A 25042-nucleotide genomic window follows, 5' to 3' on the forward strand; every position below is an offset into this window, starting at 1 on the left:
TGCAATCAGCAGTTTCCTGGGGCCATTTATACTCTTGCATCTCTTTGGGTTTGCTTGAGGGAGAGTGTGACTGATTTGACTTCACTCAGTGGTTGCCAGTGCTATTGGTTCCACTTGCCTCCAATAGTCTTTCTTTCATTTCCTTCTATGGGGGCCATATTTTGAGGACTCCTGGGCTGTGGCTGAAGTCTAGCTCCCGGACCAACGAACCATGTGCGTGGCACAACAAGGTTATTGAAATTCAGCGAGAGTTCGAATGTGTGCAGTGAGTGTGCCAAATTTGCCGCAAGTCTGGCATCCGGTGGACTCTGGTGCACCCAACACAAAAGACGCGCATAGTGCCTTTACATAAGTAGCTCACAGATCTGTGAGTCTTCACCCCAGACCAGCCTTTCATGTTCTTACATTTAATACGCCCTAACAAACCAACAGAATGACCACTCCTGTACCTGATTCTCTCAGTAATGGTGCTAATCATACAGTTATGCAGACATTGCTACCCACCTCTCTGACTCTTTGAGCAACATGTGCTCTACGGTGAAGCACTTCTGGAAAATATGGGAATGTAAGGGCCCCCTGGACTTCCAGTTCCTGATGGAGATGCAGAATCACTCTTCCCATCCTATAGAACTCTATACCAGAGGGCTATAAAAGGCTCCATTGGAAATGGAGCTCAGCATGTTGGGACATACATTTGTTTGTGAGTGAATCCTTACTTGCAACACCTTCTATGATGAACTACTATTTTGTTAAATTCAGTTATAATCAAACCTACCCCATTCATTTGTGTTGGCTTACTCCCTATGTGGATGTCGGTGCTTCCGGCGCGCTGCTCGACATCTGTCGCTGTGAAATACAGGAATATTACCATATAAGGACAACTCAGCTTACATATTGACAACTTTGACAATATCAAAACACATGAATATCTTACTGCAATAAAAGCTTTGAATCCCCACCAATTACTGTAATTTCTAAGCATTTGATTGAGTACCCCTGAGTGATGACATTCAGAGGGGAACCTCTATTCCTCTCCAAGGATGGACATGTCATTCTTTGATTCACTTCAAGATTTCTACTCAAGCTAACGGGGCTCCGAAGAGACTTTTCACTCCCACCTTCATTCATCGATGGAAAACATATATTTGGTTTCTTTAACTGGTTACTTATAACTTTGCAAACCATCCTCAAAATATACCAACATCTAATAATACTCAAAGCAAGATAGAATCCTTTAACTCAGGCCTAGAACCTACCTTGTACCCAGGTTATTGGCATGTTAATGGCCACCTTAAGTTCATAAAACTCACTAAGCTGATCCCTAGGAAAGCAGAATGATGTCAGAGGTGGGATTTCTCTCCTGAAAAGAAAGGTGAATATTGATACCAATTATCCTACTTTAGGAAGATGCTCAGGGAGGCCAAATCTGACTATTTATGTTATAATAATGACTTTACATACTTTATATTTAAACTACTGACATTTTGATTAAAAAAATATTGTGGAATAATATATTGACAAAACAAGTAAGTATATTAAAAGATTCATATATATAACAATATATGTAGTTTATTTGAAATATAAAAAAGCTGAATAATACAATTAAAAATAAAGTTTTTAAATAGAAAGGTAAATTAAATATAAATATTTTGTAACAAATAAAAAGCCAATTAGCAATTTTTAAAAACACTACATAAAAAATATTAACAATAATGTAACAGTAAATATTAATAAATATGTATATAAAAAGGGTTTGGCTTAAAAAAACATACTAAAGATAATTATATTTTTTAATTAATCCAAAAACAATACCTTTATTAATATGAACTATATATATATATATGTATATATATATATATATATGTATATGTATATATATATATATATATATATATATATATATATATATATATATATATATATATATATATATATATATATATATATATATATATATATATATATATTCAAAGCAAAGCACAGGGTCCTGCTGGGATTCTTCTCCCGGGCCAGGTGGCGCATAGAGATCGGCGGACCACAGAAAGCCGATACCATATAATCCAAGAATCGCCTCACGGCAATAGACAAATGCGCACTCAGGAATCCATAATTAGCATAAAGAGTTTATTCTCAGGTTAACACGCTACGCGTTTCGACACACTTGTGCCTTGATCACACGTGAACCACCCTGCTCGGTTTGGCTGGTTATGCACAACAAAAAACATTGAAGAGGTGACTAACATTGCTAACGCGCCAGGTCATTTACACAACAAATGGTACCGCCATCTTGGAATGGGGAACTACGCGCTATTGCTGAGTTATATCATAAGCATTGCCATCAAGTATTAAAGTACATTGCATATTAATACGGCAAATTACATTGATAGCTACATTCTTAACTCTCAACATGGTGCAGTGCCTAAGAGTTGGGTCGGGTTAAGTTACACCCTTATGTATATAAACCAGTCTTTCAAAAAAGATATCTTATAAAGCAATCCATTCGGTCTAGTGCCCAAGGACTCTGTATTCACATCAAACAGATCTTCTAATTCACCTCTAACTAACTCATATCATGGTGCAAAAACGAGGCCATACCAGCAGGGACAGAGTGCACTTCTAGGTGAAATAAAGTCCGACTTTCATACAAGTGAAGGTGTCTTTCATCCAATTAATACACATATATATATATACATTCATACACACAATGAATGAATGAATGAAACAATATTTATAATGCGCAACTATGCCCAGTGGGCGTCAAGGCGCCTAAACCAAATAAAAAGCTGTTAGCAGACAGAAACAGAGCCTACTGGTATGCCTTAATAAAGAGCCAGGTTTTCAGTGACTTCCTAAAGAGGTCGAGGGAAGGAAGTATTTTGATTTCAAGGGGGAGTGAATTCCACATCAGAGGTGCCAATATGGAGAAAGCTTTGGTCCCCCATCTAGCCTTCTTGGCTCTGGGAATTACCAGTTGGTGTTGCTCGCTGGATCGTAGACATCTGCTCGGAACATATCTGGTAAGTAATGAACCAAGGGCATCAGCCGAGCCTGCAGATAAAGCCTTATATGTAAGGCAAAGGAGTTTAAAAGTGATCCTCGAAGGAATGGGGAGCCAATGGAGGTTCTTCCTCGCTAGGGTCATAGATGCCACCCAGGGCAAAGCGAGAGCAAACCGCGCTGCAGCGTTCTGTATGACCTGCAAACGCTGAAGCAGGCCCTTGTTGGCCCCGGCGTACACTGAGTTACAGTAATCAAGCCTTGAGCCAACAAGGGCAATCACCACCTGTTTCCGCGCCTGTGGGGACAGATAGTGAACAATCCTTTTCAGGGTCTTGATGACACCCCAACAGGTCGCCACCGTTCTATTAACCTGTAGCTCCATAGAGAGCTGGGTGTCAAAGATGACGCCTAGGTTCCTGGCAGATTTGGTAGGTATAGGGCAGCTACCTAAAGAAGGCGGCCACCAATCACCTGACCATATGTCCTGGTCCTTGCCGAAGACCAGGACCTCTGTCTTGTCCCCGTTCAGCTTTAGGGAGTTGGAGACCATCCACTCTGCAACAAGTTGCATGCAGGCCCTAAAGTTAGAAGCAGTTTCACTGACAGAGTGGGTCAGGGATACCATAATCTGCGTGTCGTCAGCATACGACACTACCTCCATCCCCTGAGATCTTACAAGTCTTGCAAGGGGGGCCACGTAGATGTTGAACAGGGTCGGACTCAATGCCGACCCCTGTGGCACCCCACATTGCAAAGACTTGGCAGGGGAGAGGTATTCACCTAGCATGACACGCTGCTCTCTATGTTGTAACAAGCATTTACAATGCAATGGTTTTGCCTTTGTTAAAGTTAGAGCTATTGGCATTGCTCTTGACATTATTTTTATTTATGTTTTTTTTAACATAAATAATGGCATTGTCATTTACAATGCCACTAGCTTTATCTCTCGCAAATGACACACACAAACACACACAGAGCCCCCCCCACACACACACCCACACAGATCCCCCCACACACACAGCCACACAGAGCCCCCCACACACACAGCCACACAAAGTCCCCCCACACACACAGCCACACAAAGCTTCCTACACACACAGCCACACAGAGCCCTCCACACACACCCACACAGCACAATCAGGCAACAGGGGCACATGGAGGCACAAGCAGGCAACAGGGGCACACAGGGGCACACGGAGGCACAAGCAGGCAACAGGGGCACACGGAGGCACAAGCAGGCAACAGGGGCACACGGAGGCACAAGCAGGCAACAGGGGCACACGGAGGCACAAGCAGGCAACGGGGGCACACGGAGGCACAAGCAGGCAACAGGCGCACACGGAGGCACAAGCAGGCAACAGGGGCACACGGAGGCACAAGCAGGCAACAGGGGCACGAAAACGGAGGCACAAGCAGGCAACAGGGGCACACGGAGGCACAAGCAGGCAACAGGGGCACACGGAGGCACAAGCAGGCAACAGGGGCACACAGAGGCACAAGCAGGCAACAGGGGCACACAGAGGCACAAGCAGGCAACAGGGGCACACGGAGGCACAAGCAGGCAACAGGGGCACACGGAGGCACAAGCATGCAACAGGGGCACACAGAGGCACAAGCAGGCAACAGGGGCACGAACACTGAGGCACAAGCAGGCGACAGGGGCACACGGAGGCACAAGCAGGCAACAGGGGCACACTGAGGCACAAGCAGGCAACAGGGGCACACGGAGGCACAAGCAGGCAACAGGGGCACACGGAGGCACAAGCAGGCAACAGGGTCATGAAAACAAGCACAAGCAGGCAAAAGGATCACAAGCATGAATTGTAATTTAGACGGGGCTGAAGTGGAGAACGGTCAGTTTGGGAAGTAGTGTCAGTGGAAAACACACGCAGCTTTGGGTGTGAACGAACAGCAGTGACAACCCTGAGTGTGAGGGGACCGTAGAGGCAGCCGGTGACAGCCCTGGGGTGGAAAGAAAGTAAAAAGATGTCATGGGTGTAAGTAGAAAGAAGGCAATTTCCATTGTGTGGGCAGAACAGTGACTGTGGTGAGAGCCGAGTCAGAGTAGACACCCTTGAAAGAACCGAGACGGCACCAAGCAGTGATGGCACCTGTGGGCAGACAAACAGCAGTGACGGCCCATGGGTGAGCACGTCAAGTACCAAGATTCAGCATAGAGAAAACACACAAGCTCTAGTGACAGTGAGACTGGTGCCAGCTCAAGCAGTGACATCCCTGATTGACAGAGTTGTGACGACCCCTGTGATATGACCGTCAGGGAGACCACCTCACTCTACGTCATCACGGACACGGTTTCCAGTCATGAACTTTTCACCCTCAAATACCAGGCATCAGTTCTGAACAACTCATTTCTTCAATTGAAGCAAATCTGGACTGTAACTCCCAGAATACATTACGATGTCATGACAGCAGATGAATGTAAACAGTGACTGCCATGACATGGAATGAGGCGGACACCCTATGACAGTAGCGCCTACAGTGACTGAGCAGAGGAGCGACAGCCCCGGGGTTGGATAGGCAGAGGCGTAGATATTGATGGTGCAGCAGGTGCAGTGACACCAGGGCCAGAGTCGCGAGGGGCCACTGAACCCTGATTATTTATATTTTACTACCCAAACAGCAGGGTCTCCTGTTCCTTCCGGTGGGCATCCGGGCAGCAGAGACGATATTAAGTGAGCAGGGGGTCGCCAAACTGGCGTTGCTATCACTGAGAGCAGCAGGTGCAGTGACACCGAGGCCCATGGGCGTGACTGCCCCACTTAATCCCAATTAAAGTGTTTTTTATAACTACCAAACCAGAGGACGGGACCCCATCCCCCCTTACTTGCTTTAGGGTCCCTGGCACCCTAGGTGCGCCCCTGAATGAGTGCCCCCCCCCCCTGGAGTGAGAGCACACAGTAGACAAACTCACGCTGTTGTTGGGCCAGGCACATGCAGAGGGCCAGCTGGAAGGCCAGGGCGCGCCCCAGGATGCACTTCATGGTGAGAGGTGCAAGTGCCAACACTTCTCTCTTTTCTTCCCTCTTCTCGCAGCTGTGTTACGGCCACTTCTCTTCCTCTGACGTCCCTGCTGTCAGGGATAGAAGAGGGAAAGGTTTGCATTTTATAACCCCATTACCCAGACCAATCCACGGCGGGTCGAAGTAACATAAGCAAGAAAGGCATCTTCTCCTCGGCTTAGCTGCAGCTCAGAAGGCAAATGCTTTGAAGGCTAAGCAACCCATACGTGAAACAGGCTCCAGTGACCAACGGTAACAAAGGCCAGCGGAGGTTTAGAAAAGTACTCTTAATCCATCTTTGATTCCACGACACTCGCATGCACTTATAAAGGAGCTTAAAGTAACACCGCGAGTAAAACTGTGCATCTAAAAAAAACATACGATTTTGTCAGCAATATGGCCCAGCCTATTGAAACAGGCAGCTGCACCAATTGTGGAATTGCTGTCCCCAAGTAAAGCAGGCTCGTACTACATCAGTTTTTAACGTGAAACCGAAACAAGTGCGCCCACTACCTCACGAGCTCTGCAGTAACTGTCATATTCCAGACACGCCCTGACGAAAGACAGGCCTCCAAAGTAGTAAAATGCCAAAGAATGCTAAGTAGCCGGTTGCGCGTATTAAGATTCAGACGTCGGTGGGGTACCCGCAAAAGGTATACTGCCGCCCCACTCTCCTGCACCCGGCAGTCAGACTAAATAGTCCAACTGCAAATAAACCTAAACAAAACGCCCACTTAACCTTCTAAAAAGGCCAGCATAGTTCCCATTAACAGAGACGAACCTAAGGGCCAAAAGACCAATCGCACTTGGGTGTTTTCATGCCGCCTGCAGCGCGTGATAACTCGTTCCACTAGCAACCAGGTCTGGTCAGAAGAGAAAAGGGGTAGAGCTGCAGGCATTGGTTTAAACTGCCGTTTTAGAGAATCATTTACATGCTGAGAATCTCACATTGGAGTGAAAAGATTGTAGGGCGTCAGATCTTGAAAGATCTTTGGCGTAGGTGTAGAGATGGTAAAACGCGAGGCCATGCATGTTAAAATAAACTTTGATTTAAAAACACTGCAGAATGTGAGGAGTGAACAACCCTGTCCCGCTGCCATTGATCCACCCACCACCATTAAGACTACTACTACAGTAGTCACAAACCGTGTCACCCGACCGGGGCCCGCCTACCCATTTGTATCAATTTCAGTGGCCCCGGCAGGGACCCCGCACGCACCATTCATCATCCTCAGGTAGGCTGCAGTGCCAGTGGCTCAACAACACTTCAAGGACAAGAGGTAGAGAGCCGAGCCTCACGGGCGGCTGGCCCCGGCCGGGGCCCCGCACCATTCCTGCAAATAATCTATCCAGACCAGGCAGGCATCCAGTCTCACACTCTGGGCCCGGCTGGGGCCCCGCACCATTCGTGCTCAGACACTGACTGAGGCAGAGAGCAGAGCCCGCCCGCCGCTAAGCCTCTGCCAGCCTCACGTCAGGCCCCCCCCCCCCCCGCCCGCACCATTCATTTCCTGCAGCCAGTGAGTGCAGTGCTGCAGATGCTGCTGCCAGCCACGGCCCACCATTCCTGACCTCACCTGCAGTGCTGCCAGTCAGTGTCCGCCACTCACGGGCCCCGGCCGGGGCCCCGCACCATTCCTGCAGCAGTAGTGCTGCCAGTCAGTGGCAGTGCCAGCCAGCCTCACTCACGGGCCCCGGCCAGGGCCCTGCCCGCACCATTCCTACAGTGCTGTGCTCCAGCTGCTGCTGCCAGTGCCACCTGCCTCACTCACGGGCCCCGGCCGGGGCCCCTCAGTGTGCTAGCCACCCCACCACGCCCGGCCAGGGCCCCAGCCCGTACCATTCATTTCCTGCAGCCAGTGCAGTGCTGCAGCTGCTGCCAGCCTCCTGACCTGCAGTGCTGCCAGTCAGTGCACGCCACTCACGGGCCCCGCACCATTCCTGCATCAGTAACTAGTGCTGCCAGCACTCACGGGCCCCGGCCGGAGCCCCGCTCGCACCATTCCTGCAGCAGTAACTAGTGCTGCCAGCACTCACGAGCCCCGGCCGGGGCCCCGCCCGCACCATTCCTGCAGTGCTGTGCTGCAGCTGCTGCTGCCAGTGCCAGCCAGAGTCACTCACGGGCCCCGGCCGGGGCCCGCACCATTCTCAGTTCGCTAGCCCTTCCACCACTAGCTCAAGTCAGTACCTGGCAGTAGTCTCGGCGCTCAGCCTCATCCGCTCACGGGGGCCCCGCTGCCCGCACCGCACCATTCACTTTGCCGCGCTTCGCGGTGCCTTGGACGGGTGAAATCCCGACTCCCTGCCAAGTCTCACGCTTCCCGCGTGAGACGCGATCAGCCCGGTCGGGTCTTGTAGAGCGGATGGCCCCCCTGGTCTACAGGACCCACTCGGGGGGGAACCACCGACCTCAGGGCTATCCAGGGGGAGGGAAGGCCCAAGGACCCAGCGCCGCCTCAGTCACGCGGGCGGGGGCTTCGTTTGCAGCCTGCTGGACCCGACCGCTAAAGGATTCCAGCGGGAGGGGCTGGAGCGCTCTCGCAGCGCGGAGCTGCAGGCAGGCAGAGAGACACAGAGCGGTGCGAGTCAGCGGGAAGGGGCGGCTCGCACCGCGGGGGATATCAACAATACCTTGGCACTTGCAGGCAGGCTGGCAACCCCAATTGATTGTTGATTTGCACTTCACTCCGATCCGCGGGCGCCGCCATAGTGCTTGCCGTCTTCCTCTCCTTCTTCCCCGGGCTGCGGGGGGGCGGGCACTTCCGGCCGGCCGCGCTAGGATTGGCCGGCCGGCCAGTCACGGGGTTAGGAGAGACGCAGAAGTGCCGGCAATGCCGGACCAGACACGGGGGCGTTCCCGGCGTCCCGTGACGTCGGCAAAAGCCAAAGAATGTCGGGAACGCCCCCGTGTCTGGTCCGGCATTGACGGACAGGCCCCTCGTCCAATGGCAAGGCTCCGTTTACGGAGCCAGCCAATCAAGGACGAGGGCCGAACAAAAGCCACACTACAGTTCTCAACAGGATTTCGCCTGCGCGGAAAAGCTGCGCAGAGCGCAGCTTCCGCTAGGCAAAACCTAAAAAGGAGCTTAGGAGGCTGAGCGCCGGTCCAACTACCCCTGCCTCCCTTAGCCTAGATGTTAAAGTCAGGGGAGACAGGGTGTCGAAAGCTGCTGAAAGATCAAGCAGCACCAGTACGGTGGTGAGACCCAAATCTACTTTTCTGCGGATGTTGTCCATGACTTTCGTCAAGGCAGACTCCGTACTATGTAGCTTCCTAAAGCCATGTTGGGACCCGTCCAAGAAGCCTGAGGTGTCAAGGAAGTTTGAAAGATGGAAATTCAAATGGGTCTCCAACATCTTAGCAGGGGCTGGCAGCAGGGAGATGGGTCTAAAATTCTTCAGCACTCCAGGGTCTAAGGTGGTCTTTTTCAGAAGCGGCTTTACAATGGCTCTCTTCCAAAGTGATGGAAAGATGCCCTGTTCCATTGACAATCACAGTCAATTAAAACTAAATGACAATTTAAACAAAAAATTATAATTATTTGTAATAAATAATGGAAATATTAAAGAAAAACAACAATTTGCAAAAAGTGCTGGACTTCAGAATAGTCAGATTTAATTATCTAACTCCAATTTAAGCAAAAGGTGGCAGTTTTGGACTTTGGAATGGCTACATTTACTATTCCCATTTAAAAGTTAGCAGCATTAGGGAAAGTGTTGGACTTTGAAGGGGTTAGGTTTACTACTCCTACTGCAACATAAGCAAATTCAGTGAAAGCATCAATCAATCAATCAGTGACACTTGTAAAGCGCGCTACATACCCGTAGGGTCTCAAGGCGCTGGGGGGGGGGGCGGGGGGGGGGGGGGGGGTGCCGCTACTGCTCGAACAGCCAGGTCTTCAGCTTCTTCCTGAAGGAGAGGTGGTCTTGGGTCAGGCGTAGGTCGGTCGGGAGGGAGTTCCAGGTCTTGGCGGCCAGGTAGGAGAAGGACCTTCCTCCTGTAGTCGCTCTTCGGATGCGGGGGACGGCGGCGAGGGCGTGGTTGGCTGATCGGAGGTGGCGTTTGGGAGCGTAGAAGTTGACTCGGCTGTTGAGGTAGCTCGGGCCTTGGTCGTGTAGGGCTTTGTGTGCGTGGGTGAGGAGGCGGAAGGTGATTCTTTTGTTGACGGGAAGCCAGTGGAGGTCTCTTAGATGTCCGGAGATGTGGCTGGTTCGTGGGATGTCGAGGATGAGTCTGGCTGAGGCGTTCTGGATCCGCTGGAGTCTCTTCTGGAGCTTGGCGGTGGTACCGGCATAGAGGGCGTTGCCGTAGTCCAGTCGGCTGGTGACGAGGGCCTGGGTGACGGTCTTCCTGGTCTCGGTGGGATCCACCAGAAGATCTTCCGTAGCATGCGTAGGATGTTGAAGCACGCCGAGGAGACGTTGTTGACTTGCCTGGTCATGGAGAGGGAGGAGTCCAGGATGAAGCCTAGGTTGCGTGCATGGTCTGTCGGTTTGGGTGCGGTGCCCAGGGCGGGAGGCCACCAGGAGTCGTCCCAGGCGGAGGGTGAGGAGCCCAGGATGAGGACCTCCGTCTTGTCCGAGTTCAGTTTCAGGCGGCTGGTCGTCATCCACTCGGCTACCTCTTTCATCCCTTCGTGCAGGTTGGCTCTGGCGGCGGCGGGGTCGTTGGTCAGGGAGAGGATCAGTTGGGTGTCGTCGGCGTAGGAGATTATGCTGAGGTTGTGCTTGCGTACGATGGCCGCGAGGGGGCTCATGTAGACGTTGAAGAGGGTGGGGCTCAGGGATGATCCTTGGGGGACGCCGCAGATGACTTCGGAGGTCTCTGACTTGTACGGTGGTAGGCGGACTCTCTGTGTTCTTCCGTCGAGGAAGGAGATGATCCATTCCAGCGCCTTGTCCTGGATTCCGATGTTGCTGAGGCGCCGTACTAGGGTGCGGTGGCAGACCGTGTCGAATGCCGCCGAGAGGTCTAGGAGGATGAGGGCCGCTGTTTCTCCATTGTCCATCAGGGCTCGGATGTCATCGGTGGCTGCGATGAGGGCGGTCTCGGTGCTGTGATTGGCTCGGAAGCCGGACTGAGAGGGGTCGAGCGATCCGTTCGTCTCGAGGAAGGCGGCCATCTGCTTGTTGACAGTCTTCTCGATGACTTTCGCTGGAAACGGGAGGAGCGAGATGGGGCGGTAATTCTTGAGGTCGGTGGGGTCCGCTGTTGGTTTCTTGAGTAGAGCGCTGAGTTCGGCGTGTTTCCAGCTCTCAGGGAAGATGGTGGTGTCGAAGGATGTGTTGATGATGTCTCGCAGGTGGGGTGCGATGACAGCGTCGGCCTTGTTGAAGACGTGGTGGGGGCAGGGGTCGGTCGGTGATCCGGAGTGGATGGAGTTCATCGTGCGGATGGTGTCTTCGGTGCTGATCGGGGTCCAGGCGTGGAGGGTGGTGGTGGGGGGAGGTTGTTCGGTCATGGTGTGCGTTGGTTGGTTGTTGAAGCTGTTGTGTATGTCCGCGATCTTGTTGTGGAAGTATGAAGCAAGGGAGTTGCAGAGGTCTTGCGATGGGGTGATGTCGTTGTTTCCTGCGCTGGGGTTGGAAAGCTCTTTCACGATGTTGAAGAGTTCCTTGCAGTTGTGTGCGTTGTTGTCCAACCGGTCCTTGAATGCTGTTTTCTTGGCGGCGCGGATCAGCTGGTGGTGTTTCCGGGTGGCAAGTTTGAAGGAGGTCCTGTTGTCCGGTGTTGGTTCCCTTCTCCAGACTTTCTCGAGGGCTCGGCAGTTCTTCTTGGAGCTCTTGAGTTCGTTCGTGAACCATGGGGCCTTCTTGCTGCCGGGTCTGCTGGGCGGGGTCCTCAGTGGGGCGAGTTCGTCCGCGCAGTTGCTGATCCACTTCGTGAGGTTGTCGGCGGCCTGGTTGGGGTTCGCTGAGCTGGCAGGAGGGTGCTGGCTCAGGGAGGTGGCGAGCTGGTCTGCTGTGATCTTGCTCCAGCTTCTGCGGGCGGCCTGTTGCTGGTGTTGGTGGGTCGTCGTTCTCTTGAAGGTGAAGTGGACGCAGCTGTGGTCCGTCCATTGAAGCTCTGTGGCGTGGCTGAAGTCGATGTCTGTGCTGGAAGAGAAGACTGCGTCGAGTGTGTGTCCGGCGAGGTGGGTGGGGGTGGACACCAGTTGCTTGAGTCCAAGGTTGGCGAGGTTGTCGAGCAGGGTGCTGGTGTTGCGGTCGTTGTTGTTCTCCAGATGGAAGTTGAGGTCTCCCAGGAGGATGTAGTCGGCGGAGGGGAGGGCATGCGGGCTGACGAAGTCGGCGATGTCCTCGCTGAATTGTGTGCGTGGTCCCGGGGGTCGGTAGATCAGGGTGCCTCTGAGGGTGGTGTTCGGGTTGGTGTGGATCTGGAAATGCAGGTGTTCGGCGCTGGTCAGGGTGTTGTCGGTGCTGGTCGTGAGACGGATGGTGTTCCTGTGGATGATGGCGATGCCTCCTCCGGTCTGTTTGGCGTTTCGGTCCCTCCGGACGATCTTGTAGCCCTCTGGGATAGCGATGGCGATGTCGGGAGCTGAAGAGGCGTTCATCCATGTCTCCGTGAGGAAGGCAACGTCAGGGGCTGTGGCGTCTAGAAGGTTCCAGAGTTCGATGGCGTGTCTGTGGACGGAGCGGGTGTTGAGCAGGATGCACTTGAGGTGGGTGCTGCTGGTGTTCGACTTGGCGGGTGCTGGTGCGAGGCTGGTCCGGATGCAGGTGAACTTGCAGGCGTGGCAGCTGAAGGGTCCGTGGGTACGTCGTGGAGTGGCTTGATGGCATTCTGGGAGTCGGCCGGTGTTGAGAGCGGTGAGGGTGGCGGCGGAGTACGTCAGGCGGGTCGGTCGGGGTCTTCGTGGGCCAGGGGTCCTGGCACTGGGCGCGGTCCAGGCGCGGACGGGCGTAGACGGGCTTACCTTTGGCGCGCCTTCGGCGCACAATCGGCGTGCCCGCTGCGCGTGACCGCTGCGCGTTCGCACTTTGGAGGAGTTCGGACTTTGGAGGAGTTTAATTTACTATTCTCTCTCCAATAGAAGCAACACCAGAGAAAGTGTTTGCTTTTGAGGGGCTGGATTTACTATTCCAACTCCAATCTAAGCAAAAGTATGAAAAGTGTTGGACTTTAAAGGGGTTAGATTTAGTTTTCCCAGTCCAACATTAGGAAAAGCAGGTAAAATGTTGAACTTTTGAAGGGTAAATATACCACTCCAATTCCTTATAATTTAAAAAAACATTTAAATACCTAACAACATAAAACTATTAAAACATATGGAAAACAGAAATATATACATTATAAAAAAAAATTGTAGTAGAAAAAATAAAATGTATTCATGCAGAAATATTTCAGCAAATATAAAACAAAATAACTCAATACAAAATAAATACACTTCCATACATAATACCCAAAAAAACACCAAAACATTAAAATACATTATAAATAAAACATTAATACTATTAAAATAGAAATTAATTTAAACAAATAATACATATGAAATTCATATTAAAATGTTTATGTGTGTAAATTAATTACAAATATTTTAAATACAACAAATAATTGATATCATAAATAAACATTTAGATAATATACATAACACATTTTTCAAATAATCGTTTCACTAACTTAAAAAAAGAATAAAAATGAATAGTTAAACTTTTCACCCTAACCTCCTACAAATGTAAGAACCAATTACAGAATTACAAATTAGTTATTAAGTTGTAGAAAAATTTAATTAAAAATTAAAAATCGCAAAATGCGCTAGCCAATAAAATAATTCACATACTTAATTACCAATTAAATATTTAATTATTTAAAATAAAAACAATCATTTATAATTTACATAATTTCTCATGTTACTACCCTACACACCCAGCAGCCTGCTACTAAATTATGAAAACTTTCTAAAGTAATAATATTAATAGTAATAGCTAAAAATAATATAACTAATATATAGTACATTAATTTAACAAACACAATATTTAAAATGTCTATAAAAATATAGGCAATATTATATACAACAATGTTTTTAAAAATATATCATAAACATAAAAAATGATATTCTTACCTTATCTATTCCGTCCCTCTATATTTTTGACTTAACAATATTTATTGCATGATGTTGTTGTACCACAATATTTTTGAAACAATAGTTTGTTTATTCATCACCGTTTCATATGTGGATGATACCCAACTCCCACTTAAACTGGAATAGAATGCAGCATCATCAGCGGGCGATCTCGGCCTTCCGGAAATACAGATGTCGAGAAGCCACAACCTTATTAAGCTGAATACACAGAGGACTGAGCTATTGACACTAGGTAATAAATCACTTGTTCGGACCACTCTCTCTGGTCAACAAGTATGGGGCCTTCCACTCACTTAGACTAAAAACTCAGTATGTCTACTCAAATTATCTCAGTGGCTGTGCAGTCTCCAATTTCCCACTGGGTCTCAGTTTTAAGCTACACCTCATGTTGCAACTGCAGTTTAGCAAATGGACTAGTAATCATATGACAAAGATCTACTGGGAACACAAATGGTACATTATAAAAATCTTGAAAATGTTACAATATTGGTGGTCTGCCCACCAAAACATGGCAAACCTTGAGAAGTTTAAAAAGTATATGGAAGCCAATGGGTGAAGAGGGCTGATCCCGGGTGCTCTCACTCTGTAGAATTCTGTAGATTGCCTTTGGCTCTATTGGTGACAAGAACTCTCACAAATCCACCTAAAGCCATCTGTAACAACACTAAAACACAGGGTTCAGGTCACAATCCCAAAGAGTCATCTCTTACTTCTATAAATGTCCCTTTTACAGGTATTTGGCCGCAGCAGTCATGGATTTCTGTTGCCAAGGCGACCGAAGGAGCCGGTCGCCTCTCCTTATGTGACCACTGCGACGTTGTACGCTTCATCACAGCACATTGTACCTAGTCAAACAGGTTCCTCTAGATTCACTCCTGTCATTTACCCAGACAGAGTCACAATAACCATGGTTTCTAGCCACTTATCGTTGACTAAGGAAGTGGGCCAGCACAACACCAGCTCAGCAACAAGCCTGACATTTCTCAATTAGGTGCAACAACCTTCACACTAAACACAAAACATTGGTCTTCACACTGCTGCAAACACTTGCTGGTGTTCTCAGGAACTGCCCTGTTTTCTGATAATTTAGCTCGTAAAAGCAAAATGTAGGCCTTAAATTGTGACATGTAGGCATGTAGATAGCCCCACTCCACAAAATTCTTCAGAGTGAAACTGTGAGTTCTGTCTACGCCTACATATATGTCATTCCATATGTTTAGATTTCCAGCAACAAGTTTAGGTTAGGAATGCAAATTTTCAATCCACTGTTCATATATTTTCATAGGTGGTGGAGTATGAGGTCTGTATGAATGTCAGATGCTGATGACCTCCTCTGTACTGCTCTCACTTTCCTAAATATTTTAAGTAACAATTTAAAAGCTTAAAAAATCATCTTTGCATTAACCCTACTCGTTTTCCCCCAAAAAACTATTTTCTAGGGGGATTTTCTCTATAGATCAAAAGGGCATACACTTATGCGAAGCATACGGGCTAACCATTACATATTATTTTCAAATGTGAGATTTAATTATTTTTTTTTAATGATTTTTACTTTACAGAAGCCATTTTTTTGTATGTTTCATCCGTTTAATAATCTGAAGCCTTAAAGTACATTCTTATATTCATTCAAATTTGCTTTCCTAGATTCATTTTGGATTAAGCAAACAGCCCTTCACCAGTACTCGAACCACAACTTCCATTAATAGAAATGCATTCTTACGCAGGCCTTAAAGCTTTCTATGTCTCAGCAGGGTTTACACCATGTTTAAGGAAGTTCTTGTTTTATAGGCTGAAGGTTAGTAGTACCTCTTATTATCTTTGGGAATTGCCTGGGTAAACCAATGTGCGAGACATGATCCAATGCCTTGTTCACCCCACCTTAAGGTTCAACCTTAGAAATTGCATTGATGTTTCTTTCTGTGCTGATTTTACCTCCATTCAGCTGTACATTGAACCCCCCCCTCACAATGCTCTACATCCATAGCTGTTTCCTGCCTCTTCTACTCTATTTATTTATTTGCATTTATGCATTGCTTTTCCTAGTGCATGAAAGGCCAGATGCCATCTTAGAGGGCAAGTACAACAAATAGGGCAACAAATAGGGCACAGGGTTTTCAACCTTGAAATCAAAGGTCAGGGGTTATGTGCCTCTGGTGCCTTGTTTGTTGCCCTTTGTTCAGGTGGGTGGAGTTCCGGGCATGCAGAGGTGTGTGAAATGTGCTGAGGGACCAGTGAACAGGTGAGTTGAGCCGTGACAACACATACTCTTGGACATGTGTGTTATTGGGTGTTTGCTCAGGGAGCTAGCATTCTTAGGCTGCAGTGGAGCAAGTTAATCAGTCAATCAGTCAGTATTTGTAGAGGGTGACACTTTCAAAGCCTGCAGTATCTGGATGCTGAGGGAGCTGCGTCTTCGTTGAAAAGCCAGGTCTTGAGCCTCTTTCTGAAGTCCGCCAGGGAGGGTGCTGTTCGGAGTTGGAGGGGTAGGCTGTTCCAGGTCTTGGTGGCAATGTAGGAGAAGGAGCAGCCCCTGTTGCGGTAGTGTCAGCTATGAGGAGGGGTGCGAGGGTGAGTGAGGTAAGCACATGTTCCTTGAGGGTAGATGGAATATCCATCGGTGGTTGATGTAGGGTGGACCTTGGTCATTAAGAGCTTTGTAGGCGTGGGTGAGGATCTTGAGCGGGGATCTCTTCTGAATGGGAAGCTAATGGAGGTTTCTGAGGTGTGGAATGATGCGGCTCCATTTGGAGACGTCTAGTATGTGTTTGGGAGGAGATTCAAGCGTAGAGAGCATTGCCGTAGTCGAGGCAGCTGGTGACGAGGGCATGTGGGATGGTCTTTCTGTTACTGATTATGATCTATCTGAAGATTTGGCGGAGCATGCAGAAGGGTGTGGAAGCAGGAGGAGGCAAAGGCGTTGACTTGTTGTTTCATGGTCAGTTAGCTGTCGAGGATGATGCTTAAATTGTGTGCATGGTCAGTCAGTCTTGGTGTGGGTCCGAGTTCTGCCAGGTGTCGTCCCAAGTGGAGGTTTTCTTGCCGAAGATCAGAACTTCTATTTTGTTGGAGTTGAGTTTGAGGCAGTTGTCTCTCATCCATTTGGCAACATCGGTCATGGCATTGCAGAAGTTGGTTTTGGAGTTGAGTGGGTCCTTGGTGAGCAAGAGGATTAGTTGCATGTTGTCTATGTATGAGATTATGTTGAGTCCATGGAATCTGACGAGGTCTGCGAGGGGGTCATGTAGATATTAAATAGTGTGGGATAATCCTTGTGGAATGCCACATATGATGTCTTTGGGTGCGGAGGAGCAGGGGGGCACCTGGGTGCTCTGTGTGCATCCTGTGAGGCAGGAGGTGATCAATTCGAGGGCCTTTTCTGGTATACCATTGTTGTAGATTCTATCGCGGAGGTTGTGGCGGAAGATGGTGTTGAATGCAGCTGAGAGGTCGAGGAGGATGAGGGCCGCAGTTTGTCCACTGTCAAGGAGAGTTCTGATGTCATCTGTGGCATCTATCAGTGCGGTCTGGGTGCTGTGGGTGGCGCGTAATCTAGATTGAGAAGCATTAAGGGGGTGAGTGTGATCCAGTTATTCGGTGAGTTGTTTGTTGATGGATTTCTCAAGTAACTTTGCTCGGTTAGGGAGCAGATATTTTGGTTGGTAGTTTTTTAGATCGCTTGAGTGGGCAAAGGGTTTCTTTAGGAGGAGGCTGACCTCTGCATGTTTCCATTTTTCTGGGGAGGTTGCTGTAGGGATTGAGGTGTTGAGGTTGCAAGTGAGTTCCATGCTGATTGAGTTGGCTCTGAGGTTGAAGAAATGGTGGGGGCAGGGGTTAGTATGTGCCCCAGAGTGAATAGACGACATGATGACTGTGGTGGTCTGAGTGGTGAATGGAGACCAAGTGGTGTCCAGCTGGAGTTCGCTGGGAGGTTGAGGTTGTTGAGGTTGAGTGAGGTGGGTTGGGGTCGAAGTTGTAGTTGGCGATTTTGTTGTGGAAGTAGTCTGAGACGGTGTCGCAGAGTTCTTGGGAGGGGTGGATAGTGTTCTCAGAGGTTGTCAGGTTGGGGAATTCTTCAACTATTCTGAAGAGCTCCTTCATGTGGTTGGCTGTGGTGTTGATGCGGGCACTGATGGCTGCTCGCTTGGCTTCCTTGAGGCACCGGTGGTAGTTGCTAAGGGCTGTTTTGTGAGCGTCTTTTCGGAGGAGCTCTTTGTCATGTGCCATGTCTTCTCAAGTTGGTGCCAGCTGCGCTTGGCAGTTCTGAGCTCTGGGGTGTACTAGCTGGCATGTTAGGAGGCTTTGTTGGCCTTTTCTGGTTTCTGCGAGGTGGTCCCTGTCGGCAGAGTTATTCATCCAGGCAGAGAAGTTCTGGATGGCCTGGTCAAGATCTGCTGAAGTTTCGGGTTTCATGCTGCTGAGGGCTTGTGTCCATTGAGTGTTGGTTACCTTGCTCCAGCGGCGGTGGGTGGCACTATAGTGCACGGTGATGGTGTGCTGGGCATCAGAGATGGTGAAGTGAACGATCAAGTGGTCTATCCAGGTCCAGTTAATGGGGAACCTCTTTTGATTTGGTTGGTAATTGCACTTGAAGTAGTGATAACTATGTATTGTGAATTGGTTGGATAGTGAGGCACACTTGGTCATAGATGTGAGTGAAGAATATGCTCATGGATGGGTAATGAGCCTAAAAACATCTCGCAGGATGGTGGTTATGCGATCCTACATCTTGAATGCTGACTGTTGTCTTTAAGATATATTTGTGACCATTGAGAGCAAAGAAATTCTGTAAGAACGAGCTGCAAATCTCTTGAATAACTATTTGAAACTGTTGTGAAAAAGAAAATGAGCTCTCCTAACATGTTATGGTTTCCACACAAATATGTCTGATCTTCATGAGACTTCTCAACTAATATTGAATAAATCTAACGTCATGTGACAAATAACACACATTTAACTGTGACTCATTTATGTTTTTAGGCAGGGCTCCTGAATGTTGGCTGAACTTTGGTGTATGATGAGAACTTGAAACTTGTTGATTTGTCACTTGAGGTTATATTTATCTACTACTAGAACTTGTTGAGGGCTGGATGAAGGCGAGATGTGTCTTAATGCATCAAATTGTACAATCTTCAGGGAGAGTCCTTTCTTTCTGACATCACTGGTTCATACCAGTTGTTGCATCTACGTAGGGGAGGGGACTGAATGCTCGGATGTCACTGAGTGTCAGATGTCCTCTTGCGGCCGCTCTTGACCACTTGTCCTCTAGGCGGTTGTACATAGGGGTGGGACTGTCGAATGAGTAGCTGCAGTAGGTGCCAGACTGGTGATAAGTGTTTTAAAAGAACTCTGAGTGAGGACAACAAGCCCATTTTTTCCTGTGTTTTTGAAAGAGTGAATTGAGAAGATACACCCTGGCTTTCAAGGCTTTGAGTGAGTAGAACCCATGTCTCAAAACGCAGATTGGTCGGTATGCACCTCCTAGTTTTGGGTGTGTAACACCTTTTCACTTTCCAGCTTAAGACTCAAAATGAGTTGTATTTCTGTCTTGCAGTGTGGCTCGCGGGTGAACCCCTTGCACCCGCCAGGGATCAAGAGAAGGACCGTGAGCTTGGAAACGATGGCTGCTCATCATCAAAACCAACAGAGAGCCATAGTTATGCAGCAAAAGGAATATTGCAGGTATGGATGGATGTGCCCTTGCGTAAAGGGCAGGTGTGTATGGATGGGCGTAACTGGCAGAATTCTTTCTAGCTTAATTACCACAAAATGATTTGCAAATATATGTAATTATGTGAGAAGCATAATCTAGCATTTAGCGTTATTTTCTTTATACAAAATGAAACCTTGCATCCAAAATACAGCCAAGGATGAATATTGTGCTAAGAAAATAACACTAAGGGGCCGATTACAATGTGTGTCGGAAGCCTTGATTCCGACTGACTCGGAAACATTTCCTACCGACCGATTGCGATGGTTGGAAACCGTTCGGACTGTCCGACTCAGTTCCAACTTGCGTCCAAATGGCATTCGGAGACACCAAGTCGGTCGGAGCCAGCTCATGCATCTCTATGTACCACGTTTCCGACCAAGCTATTACGATGTCAGATTCGGAAAGCCTTTCCAAATCGGTCTGTCCGACGCGGATCGGCTGTCGTAATCTTACTTTGGGGGCCCATTGCAGGGTCTTCACCTGAAGGCCTGCAACTGGTGCCCCTGGTGGTACCCATGGGTCCCTCTTTCCAACCATGCACAGTGTGGCGGGCACCACAGGGTGTCCGCCACAGGGTGCAAGATTTTCTGCAACCATCCCTTTTTTTTCAATGGGAGCCAGTGTTGTTGGTCGGAACACAGGCTCCCATTGAAGTCAAACGGTGTTCGGACACATCGTAATCGGTCGTTCACACTGCCTGAATCCGATTAGTTTGGAAACCATTCCGAGACCGAGTCGGTCGAAATGCTTTCCGACCGACATCATAGGCCCTAAATGTTACAGTACATGAGCAGCAGTAGCACCAGCCACTCATTCTGTCTTAGTTTGTTGCTCCTGTGGTACACTGTTTGCCCCAAGCTACCCTTAATTTCTTAAACTGGCATAATCGTAATTTCAGAAATTTTGCATCACAAGAGTAATTAATGTGCAATTACTGAAATTACTTTGATTACTTCAGCAGGATTAAAATTTTGTCCAGGCCTAATTGTTAGCCAAAAATAGCAGTCAAACTATAAACATACCTGAGCAACAAGTCCAAGTCTAGCAACCACTTTGCTGACTTCTACCCTATCAGTTGCCACACATCACTTGCTCCACACAGTGCAAGGGTAAGGCGGGGGCTCTTGTAGACCTGTCTGCATCTGTCAACATTGCTTCACCAAATTCTGTTGAGTCGATTGCAAATGGCTACCATGGGGGTGTACATCTCAATGGGAAGTCTGAAGCTGTGCTTAATATGTACAATTACAAAATAAGTGCCAGTGGCGAGTGTATCTCAGGAGACCACTACAGCTTGCTCCTCCCACTACCCCGCCAGTGCTGATAAATGCTGGTATTAACATCCTAAAAAGTGACATTTTGGACTATTCTAGTTCACCCACAGCGGTAAGAATGACCTGGATTCGCTGGTATTATTTTTTTGAAGTTGGTTGCATTGTTAATCTGCTGATGAGCTCTGATCAGGAAAAGACTAACAGCACTGCCACCCTGTGGTGGAGTGCCATTAAATAGCTTCTGGTATTAAGAGTTAAGTGCTAATGCCAAGCCCTGACAAACACCAGCACAAATTAAGTACCATAAAAAGATTTTGATAAACAGACCAGGCAGGCGGTATGTATTTCAGAGGTGTTTGTACTATTGCACCTTCTCTGGCATCTCTAGTCAAGTCAAGTCAAGTCATAAAATTTGTATAGCGCACTACATACCCAGAGGGTTTCAAGGCGCTAAGGGAGGGGAGGAGGATTATTTGTCAAATATCCACGTTTTAAGCTGCTTTCTGAACGCTAGGTGATTCTGGGTGAGGCGAAGGTAAGCGGGGAGTGAGTTCCATGTTTTGGCAGCCAGGTAAGAAAAGGATCTGCCTCCCATGGTGGTCTTGTTGATGCGAGGTACAGTGGCGAAGGCTTGGCTGGAAGAGCGAAGTTGGCGGGAGGGGGTGTAGAAGGACAGTCTAGAGTTGAGGCAATCTGGTCCGATGTCGTAGAGTGATTTGTGTGCGTGGGTAAGCAGTCGGAAAGTGATCCTCTTATTGACGGGTAGCCAGTGGAGGTCTTTAAGGTGACCAGAGATGTGTTCGTTGCGTGGGATGTCTAGTATGAGCCTGGCTGAGGCGTTTTGGATTCGTTGTAGTTTCTTCTGGAGTTTAGCGGTGGTGCCTGCGTAAAGGGTGTTTCCGTAGTCCAGTCGGCTCGTGACTAGAGCGTGGGTGACTGTTTTCCTTGTTTCGGAGGGGATCCAGCGAAATGTTTTTCTAAGCATGCGAAGAATGTTAAAGCAGGAAGAGGATACGGCGTTGACTTGTCTGTTCATGGAGAGTGAAGAATCCAGGATGACGCCAAGGTTCCGTGCGTGGTCTGTCGGGATGGGTGCTTTTCCGAGGGCTTCCGGCCACCAGGAGTCGTCCCATGCAGAGGGGGATGTACCTAAGATGAGGACTTCTGTTTTGTCTGAATTCAGTTTCAGACGGCTTTGTTTCATCCATTCGGCGACTTCTTTCATTCCTTCGTGTAGGTTAGTTTTGGCGGTGCTGGGGTCCTTGGTAAGAGAAAGGATCAGTTGAGTGTCGTCCGCGTAAGAGATGATGTTGAGGTTGTGTTGGCGGGCGATGGCCGCGAGGGGGCTCATGTATACGTTGAAGAGGGTGGGACTAAGTGAGGATCCTTGAGGTACGCCGCAGATGATTTCAGAGGCCTCGGACTTGAATGGTGGGAGGCGGACTCTCTGGGTTCTTCCGGTGAGGAACGAGGTGATCCATTCCAGTGCATTTCCTTGGATTCCGATGTTTCTGAGGCGTTGTAAAAGGGTGCTGTGGCAGACTGTGTCGAAGGCTGCAGAGAGGTCGAGGAGGATGAGGGCGACTGTGTCTCCATTGTCCAGTAGAGTTCGAATGTCGTCTGTTGCTGCGATGAGGGCGGTCTCAGTGCTGTGTTTGGCTCGGAAGCCAGATTGTGAGGGGTCGAGTGATTTGTTGGCTTCGAGGAAGGCGGCGAGCTGGTTGTTGACGGCTTTCTCGATGACTTTGGCCGGGAATGGAAGAAGCGAGATGGGGCGGTAGTTTTTGAGTTCGGTGGGGTCCGCTGTTGGTTTTTTCAGAAGGGCGGTGAGTTCAGCGTGTTTCCAGACTTCTGGGAAGGTCGCGGAGTTGAAGGAGCAGTTGATGACGTCTCGGAGGTGCGGAGCTATGACGGAGTCTGCTTTGTTGAAGATGTGGTGAGGGCATGGGTCTGTGGGGGATCCAGAGTGGATGGAATTCATCAGGCGGATGGTGTCCTCAGTGGAGATTGGGTTCCATGCGTTAAGGGTGTTTACGGGGGGAAGATGGTCAGCAGATGGTAGGGTGGGTTGGCTTCCGGGTTGGTTGTCAAAGCTGTTGTGGATGTCAGCAATCTTGTTGTGGAAAAAAGAGGCTAGGGAGTCGCAGAGGGCTTGAGAGGGGGTGATGTCGTTGGAGTTGGCCGAGGGGTTGGAAAATTCCTTGACGATGTTGAAAAGTTCCTTGCTGTTGTGGGCGTTGTTGTCAAGTCGATCCTTGAATGCTGTTTTCTTGGCTTTTCTCTAGAGACGGGAGGGGGTGTATTTACACTCTGGCATGCGCTTGTTTACCTATAAGTTTAAAAAAATTAAGGGGCATATCAACAACCATTAGAGATAAACATCGCTAAGCGCGTTTAGCGATGTTTATCCTATTGCTGGATTTCATCGCCGTGATAGCGCTATATCAGCAACGCTTTTCACAACGACGATAAGAAATCCAGCGATAGCGGTAAACATCGCTGATTTTCCAGCGATGTTCCCTGCAAAATGACGATAACCTTGCTGATAAGACCCTGTGGTCCTATCAGCAGAATCCACCCCCTATGTTAAGCATAGGTAAGTCAGGATTTTAGCAGACGTTAGTTTTTGGCGAAAACGGCCGTTTTCGCTAAAATATAACGTCTTCTAAAATCCTCTGGGCTGCCTTGTAAATATTGTGATGTGAACATCAGCGATATTTTACAAGGTAGCCCATACGGGGTACGTCCAGTGACGCCCACTTTGCATCTCATTAGAGATCCAAAGGGAGGTGTCCAAAAAAAGGGTGTTGACATGTGATTATGCATGTTAGCACCCTCTTGCAAATAGGGCGATAGTTTTATCTCCGCTTTTTTTTTTGTTTGCCAAAAAAGCGGAGATAAAGCCCTTATTAATATGCCCCGAAGTTTTAAGAATAAGAACCTGCATTCTCCTTTTAGGTCATATTAAGGTGTATATTTTGGGAGTGATTGAAGTAATTTTACTTAACTCTAAAGTCCACTGCAAACTCTTTTAGTTCAGATTTTGGTGATTTCTGTTGATTTCAGTGGTTCTAGGTTACCCCCGAAAGAAACAAAAGATTCTCTATAACTGGGCTGATTCAGTAAACTAGGAATCAGAACGAGGTCACATAAAAATTGGTATTTGCATCTTGTGCCTTTTCTTTGGGCATGAAAGGTGGAAGCCTCTACATTCTCTTCATGAGACATCACTGAAGAGCGACCATCTATCTGCTCCCTAAGAAAAGCCCCTATTTATATGTGTTTTTGATTCAGAAGTTGAATATAGGTCTACATGCCACCTTTTGGTTACTTCAAGATGGTGAATGTTTTGACGATAATACAGCTTCAGATATTGGACTAAGCACAGAGGGCCCGATTCACAGAATTAACTTAAGACAAAATCCTAAACTTACTACCATTTCGGTATTCACAGAAGGCACTTACTCATTTCGTGTTCACAGAAGTTAGGAGTCCTAACTTTAGGACTCCTAAATGCCTTCTGTGAATACCGAAAGTCTTAAAATTAGGATTTTTCTCTGTTTAGGAGTAGTAAAATTAGGACTCCTAACTTTAGGACTCCTAACTTTAGGACTCCTAAACTGAGAAAAATCCTAACTTCAAGACTTTCGGTATTCACAGAAGGCATTTAGGAGTCCTAAAGTTAGGACTCCTGCCTTCTGTGAATACCAAAATGGTAGTAAGCTTAGGATTTTGTCTTAAGTTAGTTCTGTGAATCGGGCCCTTAGGGTGTAGTTGGATGAGAAAGGACTGAAGGCCTGATGTAGAAAGATATTTTGCAGTTGAAAGGCCTGTGATTTGCAGTATCACAGGGTTTGCTCCACAAAATATTTTTTACTATCTACAAAAGCACTTTTATAAGTCAGAAAACACTTTCTGATTCATACAAGGGGTTAAGCTACCATACCGAAG

General features: G+C 48.1%; 1 protein-coding gene across 1 annotated transcript in view; it reads left to right on the top strand.

The window, feature by feature from the left end:
• Positions 1-25042, top strand: part of LOC147693120 (uncharacterized) — a 131786-nt gene that overhangs the window by 46161 nt on the left and 60583 nt on the right. The window contains exon 4 of the mRNA XM_086939369.1: positions 19659-19786. Coding sequence (XP_086795495.1) covers positions 19659-19786 — 128 coding nt within the window. The remainder of the gene's footprint in view (positions 1-19658; positions 19787-25042) is intronic.

Source organism: Lissotriton vulgaris, chromosome 9 (genome assembly GCF_964263255.1).
Source record: "Lissotriton vulgaris chromosome 9, aLisVul1.2, whole genome shotgun sequence".
Classification (NCBI taxonomy): Eukaryota; Metazoa; Chordata; class Amphibia; order Caudata; family Salamandridae; genus Lissotriton; species Lissotriton vulgaris.